The sequence below is a fragment of the Poecilia reticulata genome, linkage group LG6 (assembly GCF_000633615.1).
Source record: "Poecilia reticulata strain Guanapo linkage group LG6, Guppy_female_1.0+MT, whole genome shotgun sequence".
Lineage (NCBI taxonomy): Eukaryota > Metazoa > Chordata > Actinopteri > Cyprinodontiformes > Poeciliidae > Poecilia > Poecilia reticulata.
Window position 1 is genome coordinate 69507 of NC_024336.1, and position 12957 is coordinate 82463.

Sequence of the window (12957 nt, forward strand, 5' to 3'; positions counted from 1 at the left end):
TATAGTTCCACATCGCTTAGGATTTGTTGCTGCGCGTTTGCGCAGAGTGAAGGAAAGAGGAGACCAGCTGCACAGRCAGGCTGCGAAATGAGATGCAGGTGATCGGTATCGGCAACAAGAGACAATGATCGCCGATCATCGATCATACACTTTTTGACGGAAATCGGCCCGATTATGATCGGTGACCGATCGATCGGCACACCTCTAGTAGCTGTGCATCCTATCGAAATATACTAGTTAAATACAAGATGTTGTAAAAAAAAAAAAAAAAACTTTTTACAAGAAGTAAAAAAAAAAAATGCAAAGAATGAGGATGTGCAAATGACAGCAGGAATGTTTGAAATGAGGAAAACGAAAGAAAGAAAGGTGCATTTAGACTGTAACAAGTGCAGTGCACTGCACAGTGTGCATCCAGAGGCAGTCCTAGTCTGTTTGGGACCTGGGTGAACCACCCTACTGGCCAGCCGTCCTGTAAGTTGTTCACTGAGGAGGGTGGTTGGGGGGGGGGTGAACCACCTGCTGCGTCAGAGCAGGTGGTGATGGACATAAAAAAAAGGCTGCTGCAACCTCTGTTTGCAATACCCAAATGTTCTTGTTTGGATTCTAGAAGAGCTCAAAATACAACTCCAAGAAGTTTTCTTTTTTTTTTTTTTTGCTATAAGTCAGTGGATGAGTTGAAGTTAGAAAATTACTTTAGATTTAGAAAGAACATTTCTCTTTTTTACACAGCATTGACTGTGCTGGCATCCTGAAGTTACGGAATGCTGACATTGAGCTGAAGAAAGGCGAGACGGATATCGGACGGAAGAACACTAGAGTCCGAGTTGTATTTCGAGTCGCCGTGCCTCAGCAGGATGGACAGATGCTCTGGCTGCAGACAGCATCTGTTCCTGTGGAGTGCTGTGAGTGTACTACAGCTGCAGTTGAAACCAGATATTTAGATAAACTATGTACACAATCAACTATTCAACCAAATTAAACTTTCTTGTTTTACATGAGTTATAATGACCAACATCATTTACTTTTACTAAACACCARATGAGCAAGAGAGATTTTTTTATGCTTTCTTCAAATCGAGAAGTTTACATTGTTAAAGATTTCCATGCAGTGAATAGTTTAGGAAATACCATGATGGTTTTGASTGGTTCTTAACAACGACCGGGTTAAATGAGCCAACATTTATTTTACAGCATATCTACTGTTTTTTGGGTGATATGGAAAAAATAATGAAATTAGGATATGGCATGAGTCTACTTGATCTTCACATTTTTAACGAGAGCACATCTATATATTCAAGCAATTAGTTGCAAGTATACAGCATCAGTGTCCTGTCATCGTGCTTTTTCTGGAAGGAAAGCGTTGCGATCTAGAGATAAATGCATTTTAGAATGCGTGTACACTTCCCCCAGTCCAGATGGTGCCAGGAAATGTATATGATAAAAATATCTAGCAAACTCTCATTTGTTTTGCATTTAGCAAGTGCAAATAATTGCTAATGACTGTTTTATCTGAGCCTCAGTCAGCTAAAACAAGACAAGTTATTTGTAATTTAATCTCAGACRGTGAGAGAAAAAGTTATTTCCCCTTCCAACTTTATTTATAGAGGACTATAAGAACCCACAGTCAATACAGTACGTGCAGTATTTGTTTATACAATACATATAAATATTGGCTTTCAGCTGCACATGAATATTTTGGTTTAGTATTAAATAATATACTATGCTATACTTTGCATAATAAGTAAAGAATTCCTTATTATAATTAACACCAGAAGATGTTATAAATGACATATTTCCACAGATTTTCAAAAGTAGTGCTGGCTGACAGTTTACTTTTTGAGAAAATAGAGCTGGTATTTTTACCACCGGAAAGGATGAAGATGCACAGGAGCGTCTGAAATCTTAAACTGAGCCATTTTTCAGCCCAGCGATCAGGTCAGGAACTTCCTCAGGTGGAGAGTTTCTCTCCTACCAGCTGCTTTGTGGACGGAGGAGAAGAGCTGCTTATCACCGGAACAAACATGTCTGCACAACCTAGAGTTGTTTTTGTTGAAAAGGGGCCTGGTAAGATACTCTTATGTTCATCAACAAGTGTGTTTTCATCATGTCTCTTTTCACTAACATTAATCAACATTGTAAATGCATTGAACTTTTAGATGGAAGAACACAATGGGAAGTCGATGCCGGAGTTCTGTGTGACAAAAGTAATGAAGTAAGTACAAAACAGTTTATTTGGACGGCTGTATTAGTTGGAATATTTATTGATATTTATAGCCCATATAAAGGTTTAAATTTGTAGCATATATGAAATGTATTTTGTATAAACCTGCTGATTGCAATGTATCAGCAGGTTTATACATTGCCATCAGCAATACATAAACAGCAATGTACATTGTAACAATCAGCAGGTTGTGTGTACTTTGTGTGCTACATTTATTAACTAGTGAACTATTTTGATTACAGTTGAACAGTGACTTCAACACAGTATAACATGATTGAGATTCCTGAATTTGGATCTCATTTTTATTTGTTTTTGTTATAGTCAAGGATCATGGTGGAGATCCCCCCTTATGTTAAGAGGACAGCGTCTCCTGTCCAAGTCCAGTTCTATGTGTCAAATGGGAAGAGAAGAAGAAGCCTGATGCAGAGCTTTACGTACCTGCCTGGAACCAGAGGTTCCCATCGAGCTGCTCCTGCAGTTAAACAGGAGCTCTGGGGATCTGAGCACATCTTCTGTCCAGAGCTCAGTCTGTCACCTTCTCATGATGCTGTGCTCAGGCCAGATGCAGCTTATGATCCATGCAGTGTCCCACTGCATGGTCTTCTTTCCCAAAACTCCTCTCATCTACACCATCCTCCTGCTTTCACGCTTTCCCTTGAAGCATCATTGTTTCCTCAGGTGTCTTCAGCACCATGTCAGATCATGACTTCACTTCCAAATCAAGGTTTGATGTCAGTGCAGATGGGCACAATTGATGCACAGGCACCTTCTCCCCTGATCCAAACTCTAAACCTCTCTCATCATGCTGGTGGTCCTCAAAGGAAACAATCTGAAAGTTCCAAGAGTTCTTTGAAAAGCTCTTTGGACGCTCACAAAGAGTTCCTGCTGCACAACCCAGGAGAAGAACTGAGTGTCAAGCAAGAGCCGGAGGAGCAGCCTATTCTAGGATCCCTTGGCTTCCAGGAAATCACTCTGGATGACGGTAAGAAGCAAATTAAAGCACTGGCAACCTCTAGAACAGAGGTCTCATTCTCGCGGGCCAATTGCAGCCTGCAGGATGATGTCTCGTGGCCCCCACCGTGATGAAAGTATAAATTAGTGYGRCCCACAGGGTGAGCGGACCTCTGAAGGAAGTCCCGCTTGCCATTCCTCATCATGGCTGACATTCGGTGCTAGGCTAAGCTACACTGACTTTATGCACACTACGCTTGTAACAATAGTGCGGTGGATGATGGAACAGTCTGGTACCAGTTGCCTTTTTTTGCAGTCGCCATTCCGGTACTTTCTACCATTAACAAATGCCACGATCAAACACAGAGAAAGGCGACTGCTACCGGGGTGCTCGTCATCCGCCACGCTGTTGACAAGTAGAAGCGGTAATGACGTCACGCGTCGAGACGTTCTCCATACGTTGCTAACTGGCTAAAGGCTTCTATGAAACGCAGAACAAGAGCRACGGCAAGTGGAATAAATAAATTTTGTCACACCCTCATCATGTCTTTGTCAAAGCCAAAGCCTGCAGTTCTATGGAGGACCATCCTCACACATGAGTTTCCGTCAAGTAATGTATATATTTTCTTTTTTATTTCCCCTAAATGTGTTTTTGTCAAGAAAAATTTATATTTTCCTTTCTTTTCTTTTTTTGCTTCTCCCTTTTCTGCTCGCTGTATTTCTTGCTGTATTTCCATTTGCTGTTTTTCTGCTGTATTGTTATGTTAATAAGGAGAGCTGCCTTCTATTGGCCAATAGAGATTTGGCACCAACGTCACGTCACTGCATCAGACGTTGTGGGGTGTAGTCGCTCTGTGCCATCTTTGCAGGCCACGGTCACAGACCAAAACGAACTTTATCCCGGTGKTTTTATTGTGCTACCGACTGCAGTGAAGTAAACCTCTGAGYGCTTGAGGCCCTCCTCATCAGCTAGAGAACGGCTGGCCGAAATTAGCGTTCATAAATCGGATCAACCTTGAGTTAAACGCCGCTTGCTCGGTGGATATTGGAAAATCCAATATCCAACTCGAAACTAACTTCACTGCAGTCGGTAACACAATAAAACCACCGGGATAAAGTTTGTTTTTGTCTGTGGTCTGCATAGATGGCACCGAGCAACTGCACCTAAACRCCCCACAACGTCTGACGCAGTGACGTTGGTGCCAAAGCTCTATTGGCCAATAGTAGACGTATAAGGCAGCTCTCCTCATTAACATAACGATGCAGCAGAAATTCAGCAAGCAGAAATTCAGCAAGCAGAAATGCAGCGAGCAGTAAAGGGAGAAGCAAAAAAAGACAAAGCAAAATATCTATTTTTCTTGACAAAAACGCATGTTTAGGGGAAATAAAAAAGAAAATATACATTACTTGACGCAAACTCGTGTAAGGAAAAGGAAAAACTAAATATATTTATTCTTTTATGTCGGTTTTGGTCCTCCATATGCAGTTCATGTATTGGAGAAATGATTAAATGTTGATGASATTTGAGGATATTTTTAATTGTTTTTTGTGGAATCCTTTATGCGGCCCAGCCTCACCCAGACTCTGCCTCCAGCGGCCCCCAGGTAAATTGAGTTTGAGACCCCTGCTCTAGAATATTTATTACCAAGCTATGTAAAAGTTTACATAATCAGATTTTCACTAGTTTGACCATCTACAACAATTTCTCTTCTATATAAATTACAGTTAGGGGGTCATTCAGGAAATGCCATGAATTGTTCCCAAACCACAGTTCATGGCATTTCCTAAACAGCTTGCTGTCTGTTAACAACAGCTTTAACTAGACCAGTCTGGTTCTAATTAGAAGCAACACAAACTGACTGTCCTAGAACCAAACTCCATGTGCATCAAAACTATTTGTGTTCTTAAAATGCAATCTCCACTTCCAGCCAACCCCCAAAAATCCCACCAAATAAAATAAATACTTTTTGAAGTATAGGAGAGTTTGAGCTTCTGTATATTTTTWCCTTTTTAATTTGTTGACTAATAACAAATTTATTAGTTGTTAAATAAATTGAACAACTAATAAGCTAGCTGGTAACATGAGTTACCAGCTAGATTTAATTCAGAAAAACACCCTTGGTTTCTAGGGTTAGGATCAGAATCTGCCTGTAATACTGTGAACTACAGCCTCTCCTTACAAACAGTAAATGTTTTTACTGTCAGATTTATGTTGACTTTGAGATGTTTAGCTCTTAAGAAGCTAAGATTTACATCTTTCCTGTCATTGCTGAAAACTTTCCAACTAAAAAGGTGACATTGAGACAAACTGAGTTTTATGTGGTAATTTGGATTGAGTAATCTCTGAGGTGAAGGAGGTTCAGACTGCGCAGTGTGATCAGATTTCCTTGCATCAGAAAAACAAGGGAGAAGAAACTTAACCCTCCGGGTCAAATTTACCCGTTTCAAAGTTTAAAAATAGAAGTATTTTTTCTGCATGAAACTTTTTCTATTTGTCTTAATAGGTGTATAAAATGAAAATGGTTCATTTTACACATTTGCAGCCCCCCCTGGGTCTATTTGTTACATCGATACTGTTCTGGTCAATTTGACCCGGCAGTCAAGTTGAATGGTAAAAAGGTTAAAAAAATGTCCAATTCTATTTGTTTCCTTGCACCTATGAGACATATTTCATCACACACAAACACACCCACACCACACATGCATGCACACACACACACACACACACACCTAAACACGCACACAAACCCACTCTTTCACTATTCTCTTTACTTCACTAGGAAACTGCGAGAAAGCAGGTGTTCATACAACTTTTGACAGGAACCTTTTCTGTTCCCCTCGGCAAACTCCACCCACACTGAGTGGACCCTCAGTAGAAGGGGGGGGGGAACGTAAATACTCTCTGCAAGGGAGTCCTAAACRCATTACACACTGAAGGTACATGTGATATCATCACTGTCAGAGATCAGGAAATGAGCCGCAGGAAAATAAAAAGATGACAACCATGGAAGCTCTGGAACTTGTTGATCATTCCAGGGCCGACTAGGATGGCAGAAACTCACATTACAGACATCAAGTCAGTCTTTGAGCTACTCAGGCCTCGTGTAATACAGGAAATCATTCTTGAAATGACAAATCTAAAAGGAAGGCGAGTTTTTGGAGAGAACTGGAAGGAGCTGGACCAAATGCATTTACATGCATATTTTGAGGTCCTCATTCTGACCAGAGTTTTCTGACCAGGCTGTTGATTCAAAAGATTGAATCAACAGCAAAGATTCAAAGATTGAATAAACAGCCAGTCTAAGGGATGCAGAGACAGGCAGGGTAATATTTCGGGCCATAATGTTTCTGGAGACTTTTCTCCAGAGTAATCCGATTTGACAATCGATGGACAAGACAAACTAGCAGCTAATAGATCAGTGTGGAACATGTGGGTTGTAACTTCCCCTGTTCTATAATCCAGGCCCTCATGTCACAGTGGATGAAAGGCTTGTGGCATTCATAAAGTTCACCCCTGGCATTCAGAGGTCACTGCTCATTTACACACTATATGCCTTCCACACCAGCTAAATATGGCATAAAAATCTGGGCAGCATGTGATGAAAAACCCAGTTATGTTTTGAACATRCAGGTTTAAASTGGAAATCCAGCAGCAGGATCATCTTCAGGACTCTTTTGTCTTGATTTTAATCAGYGGGTCAWTTTGACCCAGAGCAGAATAGTGTCTCAAGTTCAATTATAAACATCACCCCTTCAAAAAAAAAAATCTAAATGTTAATATAATTTTTTTTTTTTTTTTTTACAAAAAAATCACTTTCAAGGATGGTTAGTGTAATTTTGTGTTTAGGTTTTTCCAGTGGGCATAAAAAATTTAAAATCACATTTTTATGTCCAAATGAGTAAATTGTCGTTATTGATCCTTTATTTGTGAGAAATAAAAAAACATCATTGCACAAATATTGATTGAATGGTTAGTATTGGAGTTAATAATCAGATACAAAAAAGTTTTGGAGGAATTTTTTGGTTTCTGACACTATAGCATGACTAAACACTTCCTGGGTCAAATTGACCCACGAACATTATTGCTGTACCTAAGAAACGAACATAACAGGAGGGTTAAAAATTTTMAAATGTAAGTGGTATCTTCTCCACTTACTCCATTGTTCAGGTGTTCATCCATCCATTCATTTAGAAATGTTTTTTTGTTTTTTATGACATCATTTTAAAAAATATTTCTCCTCATAAACAGATYATTTTATTTGGTCAAACTTCAATCCACTTGCTGGAAGAAAGAAAAATTACTTTAAAGTAGGCTGAGGAGGAGCTCAGATTGGGTTTCAGAAATAGCACGTTTTATATTTCTGCTACCTAATTTATTCCTGCCTGCTCCCTGAAGCATGTGTATTGCCGGTTATTTCTGAGTGATCAGAGCTAAAATTAGACGCGTTTGCTGTGCATGATGCTGATGAGTTCTGTTTTGCGGTGCTGTTTGGCACCAGCTGTCCTCCTGACCTTTGTCTGAAAGCCCGGTTCCCAGCTGCCATTCAGTCGGACTATGAGTCTCAGCAGCTGCATGTCTGTTTTGGGACGCAACTCAAGTATTCACTGAGGCATGGTGGGAGCTTTCAATGTCAGAATTACTGTAGCATAAATAGATATAGACATACTTCAGTTTAGCTGATGTACATTTTAATCGGGTTTATTCTGGAGCAGGAATGCATGTAAAACATTCCAACTGATAAACTGCTCAAACCTTTTTCTGGAGCTTCCAGCTATATGAGGTTTTACCCCAGGTGTTTGTATATTTTTTGTTTTAACTTAGTAGACCAACCAGCTATCATCCTTCAGAAATAATCTSTAAATTTGTCTCTGCTTTTGACAATGTTTTTCGTCTTGCAGTGAACGAGATTATCGACAGAGATATTGGTGCATTGAGCAGCTGTGTGCAGCATGACCAGTTCCAGCAGTACAACTGGGAGCACAGTTCCAGGACCCCCCCTGGGTCCTTCCATGGAGACCCTCAGTAGTTTCAGAAGACAGTTCCTTCATCGGATGATCCCGTTTGCACAAAGTTCTCCAAACTGRTCTTTAAGTGCCTGAAAACCAGTCGGCAGCCTTTGAGGAATCTGTAGCTTATTTTATTTGGAGTTCTGTTCTTATGTTTCTCAGGAATTTTGGGAAAAAAAGCAGCTTGTGCCTCAYAGTCAAACCAAAGATTTTATTTGTGACTGATTTGGAGAAACTGTGAAGTGGCAAAAAAGTAACTGTAATCTGATTTTAAAGTCATATTACAACTTTAATGCCAACTTCAAAGTTGCACAAAAGAACACGTTTCTTGAATTTTGACAGGGCCAGTAAGCTTAAAAAGTTATTTTTGATACCTGGATCTGATCCAGGAATGCTTTGCCATGGCACCGTTTTAAAGGCTATGTTTTATTTTTCTCTTGCTATGTTAATGATGTTCATCTTGAATTCCTGTAGTGTGACCTTTTAAGACGCTGAAATATATTGTGAGGTTGAAGTAAAAATAAAGAATACTTAACTGAGAATAATTAGATAAACTTGTCTCCACACTTTCCTGTGTTTCTTTATGCAACCTTTTCAAAACCAACAGGCTTTGTGGAGACCAAACCCTGGTCCAAAATATCAACTGTATGATTTTGACATGCACTCCAATTTCCTTAAAAAAATAGTTATTTGGCTTTTGCCAAGAACTTTTTTGCACTTTCCTGCTCATTTAATGTTTTGGCAGGTACCGTTTCCCTTCATAGGAAGTCAGAGTGTAAATGGGGCGACAGGTGTGTGGCTCCTCAAACTTACTATTGAAAACTCAGAGAGAAGCCATACGCCTGACTGTTCACTCCAGGTATGGGTTAAAATGTTGACAAATGGAATCTATGATGAGGTTTGTTTGCCACTAAAAACATCTTGTATAAATAATCACCAKGTGCTTTTTAGTGACGCAACATATGCATATCTTATTTCTATTATTCTATGCATTCTATCTAATCCATCTATTTGTGTGCAAGTGGGTATCTTGACAAAATATTTTTAGGCAACTCTCCGTCTTCAGCATATCATCATTTCACTAATACGCAATTACAAATGTTTGTGGGAGGACTGGATAGTTCATAGTTCATATCATGAGCTCAGCAGATGTTCCACCAAGTGTTTTCTATTTGCTGCCGCTAGTTTGAAGGAGCTGAGTRGCAGGGACAAAAGGTGCTCTGTAATGCTCAACTTGGAAACTACAACTCTGAGGTTGAGTTGCGCTTGGAAGGCAGCAATTTCTCAAACATGCATGAAAGAATGAAAGCAACACTCCAGGTATGTTTGAGGAGGAAATAACATGATGTAAAGTTAAAAAAAAAGACAACTTTACATAATGCTACCCCTTTAGATAATAAGACTTGCATAATAATTGTGCCAACACTGTAGACAAATGAATTTATTTCATAAAGGGGAGAATGCATATGTACATGATGCATTCACATGCATCATGTGAATGCATGCACATTACGTGTACATGATACATTCACATGCATGATGTACATATGACAGATTTAAGTAGACCTGTCAGGCATTAGCATAACCAATCTGATTACTACAGGATATTTGCAGAAAAAATGTAAATGGGGTTACACATATCAATGGAAGAATGAGTGTCTCAATATTTCCTTAGTTTTTTTAATATTACACTAAAAGCGTAATTGATTGATGGAAACCGAGCACTGTTCAGACGCACCAGGTTATAAATTTTTTTTTAATGCTGCTTCTGAGACGAACCAAAAACAGGATCGGCTTTAATGCCCGTTATTCCTCCCATGTTTATGGATCTGTGACCGACTGGTGACCGGTCCAGGGTGACCCCGCCTCTCGATAGGCTCCAGCACCCCTCCTGACCCTACTGGGGACAAAAAGCGTGTATGATAATGGATGGATGTTTATGTATACTTTTTTATGTATAAAGTGATGATTGGATTATTTAATCTGCTCCATCATTTAAAGAGCTTCTGATCTGGGTCTGGCTGTACAAAGCAGAACTCCTCCACTGGGCAGTTTGTTCCTGGAGCCCAGCAGCTGTTAGTGCAAGTATAAACCAACACAGTCCCAAATTCCAGTTCATCCTCTGGGCTGCTGTCTGTCCTCTGCAGCAGACTGACCAGAGCAGGCATCAGCTGCAGCTCAAAGGTCCTGGGTTCTCCACAGGAGCCGCATGCTGGAACCTCCTGACTCATTTTGGACGGCGSCTTGGAGATGAAGAATGGTTTACTGTGGCGACAGTAGCGCAGGATCTGCTGCGGACACAACAAAACTGCCTTCATGAACCTGAAGAAAACGGCATCTCCGTGTCTGGCTCTGGCCTTTTCATACTTCTCTCCTCCACCACCTCCCTCCTCCTCTGCCTCCCACACTGCTGTGCCCTCCCTCCTCTCATACTCCCTCAGAAGTTCCTGAGCGTGCTCCAGCTGATTGTCCTCCTCACACAGTTCTGACTCCTCCACCACACTGATGAAGAATGGACGGAAGATGGGGATGTCTTCAGATTCTACCAGACTGAGTTGTTGAAGACCGGAGTTGACATCCATGGACCAGACTGTAGGACTCACTGATGAAACACCAGAGTGAAAATTAGACAGTTTGCAACACCTGACAGGTTTCCAGATTCCTAATGTCCCTCTGTGCCGAGATGGATTAATATAAGAGYAACTCCCCACCACCACTCCCCCCGGAATGAAGGATGGCAACTGCCTGATGATTTTGAAAGTTTGAAACACCTACCTTCTGTTTGTAGATCTTCAGACTGTTGCTGATCATCGCCTCCTCTACATTCAGAGTCATCTTCCTCTCTCTCCATACCCCAGTCATCAGCGGACTCACACCAATCTGTGGCCGGCGGAACAACTACCTGTGGTGTGGAGGACTGGTTGGGAGCCTCSGCACACTGGGAGCGGAGGGCCGTCCAGCTAYCGGACGTCCCGCTGCAGCCAGGCTGGCAGCARGCGAACAGGTGGAGGTTTCTGTGGAAGGGGGAACCCTGGAGGGGGCAGTACACTTGCACCACAAGGGCTAGCGGGGCGCTACAAATACGACAGCAGGGTGACTGTCCGGTGACAGCCGACGACCAGTCCGGTTTGCCCCCGACTTTGTTTGTCAGAAATGTGGAGCGGTATTTCCTGGGATCCAACTCTCCGTCACAGAGACCTATAAGAAACGTCTGTTCGGCCATCGCTCACGTGTAGGAACCTACCTCGAGCGAAGAAAGGTTCCTACCGGACTTGAAATAAACGCTACCGGTTCCGTTAGAGCATTTCCACAATAAGAAAATAAACCAGGACTGCCCGCTTATGGAGGACCAAAACTGACATAATTAAAAATAACAGCAGAAATCTAATTTTGTTTTTCCTTTCCCTTACACGTGCTCTTTCCACATTAAATGTATATTTTTTTCTTTTCCTTATACATGCATTTTCATAAAGAAATTAATATTTTTTGTTTTTTATGGATCTGTTAGGATTTGAACCTATCTTTTAGTCCCTAGTTCTGATGCTATCTCAACAGATAATAGAACAGTCTAATAGAAGCATCTTCATACAAACACTGAAGAACCAACACTTCCTCAAGAAGCAGAATCTGCTCTCATTTCTGTAGCTTACTTAACAGCTGTGTCTCGACAGTCTAGTCACCTGAAGGTGAACATCAACGTATTTGTACTCCTTCACCACTTCCACTTCTTCTGCCATGATGCAAAACGGTGGATTAGCATGCTAAAATCCACGAGTACAATTTCTCATTCTTCTTCATTTTCATAAATATGTGTTAAAATATGCCCCAAATGTCCTGATGTAATTTGAAGTTTGAAATTATATTGCAGGGAGGTAGCTCTACTCTACTGGCATTTATGTAGACAGAAAAAAAATGTCTTTTTAATTTTAGGATTTTATTTCTCATGATTGAACCTTAGTGCCTTAGTATTTAAAAGTTAAAATTAAGTGTACAAAAACAGCCAACAGATTGTCATTAATTATTACAAAAGTTGAAGCTATCAATCACCCTTTTCTCCCCTCCAAGCCATACAAAAGCTCACATCACCCCTATTTTCGCTCCTGCTTTGTGACAGTTTTGTCTGTGACAGTATTAATAAACAAACTTTMCTTAATAAGCCAAAACAGGAAGCCTAAAAAAAAAAACTAGGTATATCTCATGATTGTGGAATCATGAGATTGTAGAAACACTTTGAGCAGCAGTGACTTGATCTTTTTGCGTTTCTTGTTATAAGTTGTTTCTCCACCATTAGCACATTTAGCAGTGAGTGAATGAGGGTAATTGACAGCACTGAGAGCATCCTACTAGTTTTGATTGGTTGTTTTGGTCAGAACGGCACATTACATAACGGTAATAGTAATTCAGGAAGGAGATGGAGGAGATTGATTGTTTTCCCAGATTATCTGTCTGCTACAAACTGCTATGACATCGCGACAGCTTTAACAAATATGGAGAAAACATATTTTTTTATTAAAGTTATGTACTGCAACTTGAATAAAATGCAGCTTGAATAAAACGCAACTACATAGGATTTTTGAGAAGTTTGGATTGCTTTTTTGTGTAGTTGCACGTTGCTTTTGACTTTCTAGTGGGGAGAGACATTTAAGTAATCTAAAATTAATAGAAAAAAGTTTAAGCAACCTACAAACAAATTTTTTGTTAGGGGGCCCACAATTCCTGGCGGCGCTCCTGTCTGTATGCTTGTCATTTTATGAAAGAATTTTGGAGCATTTTTCCAAA

General features: G+C 40.5%; 2 protein-coding genes across 3 annotated transcripts in view; one reads left to right on the forward strand and one right to left on the reverse strand.

Moving 5' to 3' along the window:
• Nucleotides 1–8732, forward strand: part of LOC103465668 (nuclear factor of activated T-cells, cytoplasmic 3-like) — a 27405-nt gene extending 18673 nt beyond the window's left edge. Inside the window, exons 6-11 of one of the 2 annotated variants that reach the window (XM_017305272.1) lie at nucleotides 730–902; nucleotides 1923–2063; nucleotides 2156–2211; nucleotides 2542–3202; nucleotides 4743–4775; nucleotides 8071–8732. In XM_017305272.1, coding sequence (XP_017160761.1) covers nucleotides 730–902; nucleotides 1923–2063; nucleotides 2156–2211; nucleotides 2542–3202; nucleotides 4743–4775; nucleotides 8071–8198 — 1192 coding nt within the window. In that variant the 3' untranslated portion in view covers nucleotides 8199–8732. The remainder of the gene's footprint in view (nucleotides 1–729; nucleotides 903–1922; nucleotides 2064–2155; nucleotides 2212–2541; nucleotides 3203–4742; nucleotides 4776–8070) is intronic. The other variant, XM_008410696.2, reaches the window with a different exon arrangement.
• An 872-nt stretch (nucleotides 8733–9604) lies between these two features.
• Nucleotides 9605–12159, reverse strand: pdcd2l (programmed cell death 2-like). Its single transcript, XM_008410690.2, has 2 exons — nucleotides 10954–12159; nucleotides 9605–10780 (listed from the first exon to the last, which is right to left on the reverse strand). Exons 1-2 carry the CDS (start codon nucleotides 11399–11401, stop codon nucleotides 10170–10172), a joined length of 1059 nt encoding a protein of 352 aa, XP_008408912.1. The 5' UTR covers nucleotides 11402–12159; the 3' UTR covers nucleotides 9605–10169.
• Between the last annotated feature and the right edge of the window lie 798 nt (nucleotides 12160–12957).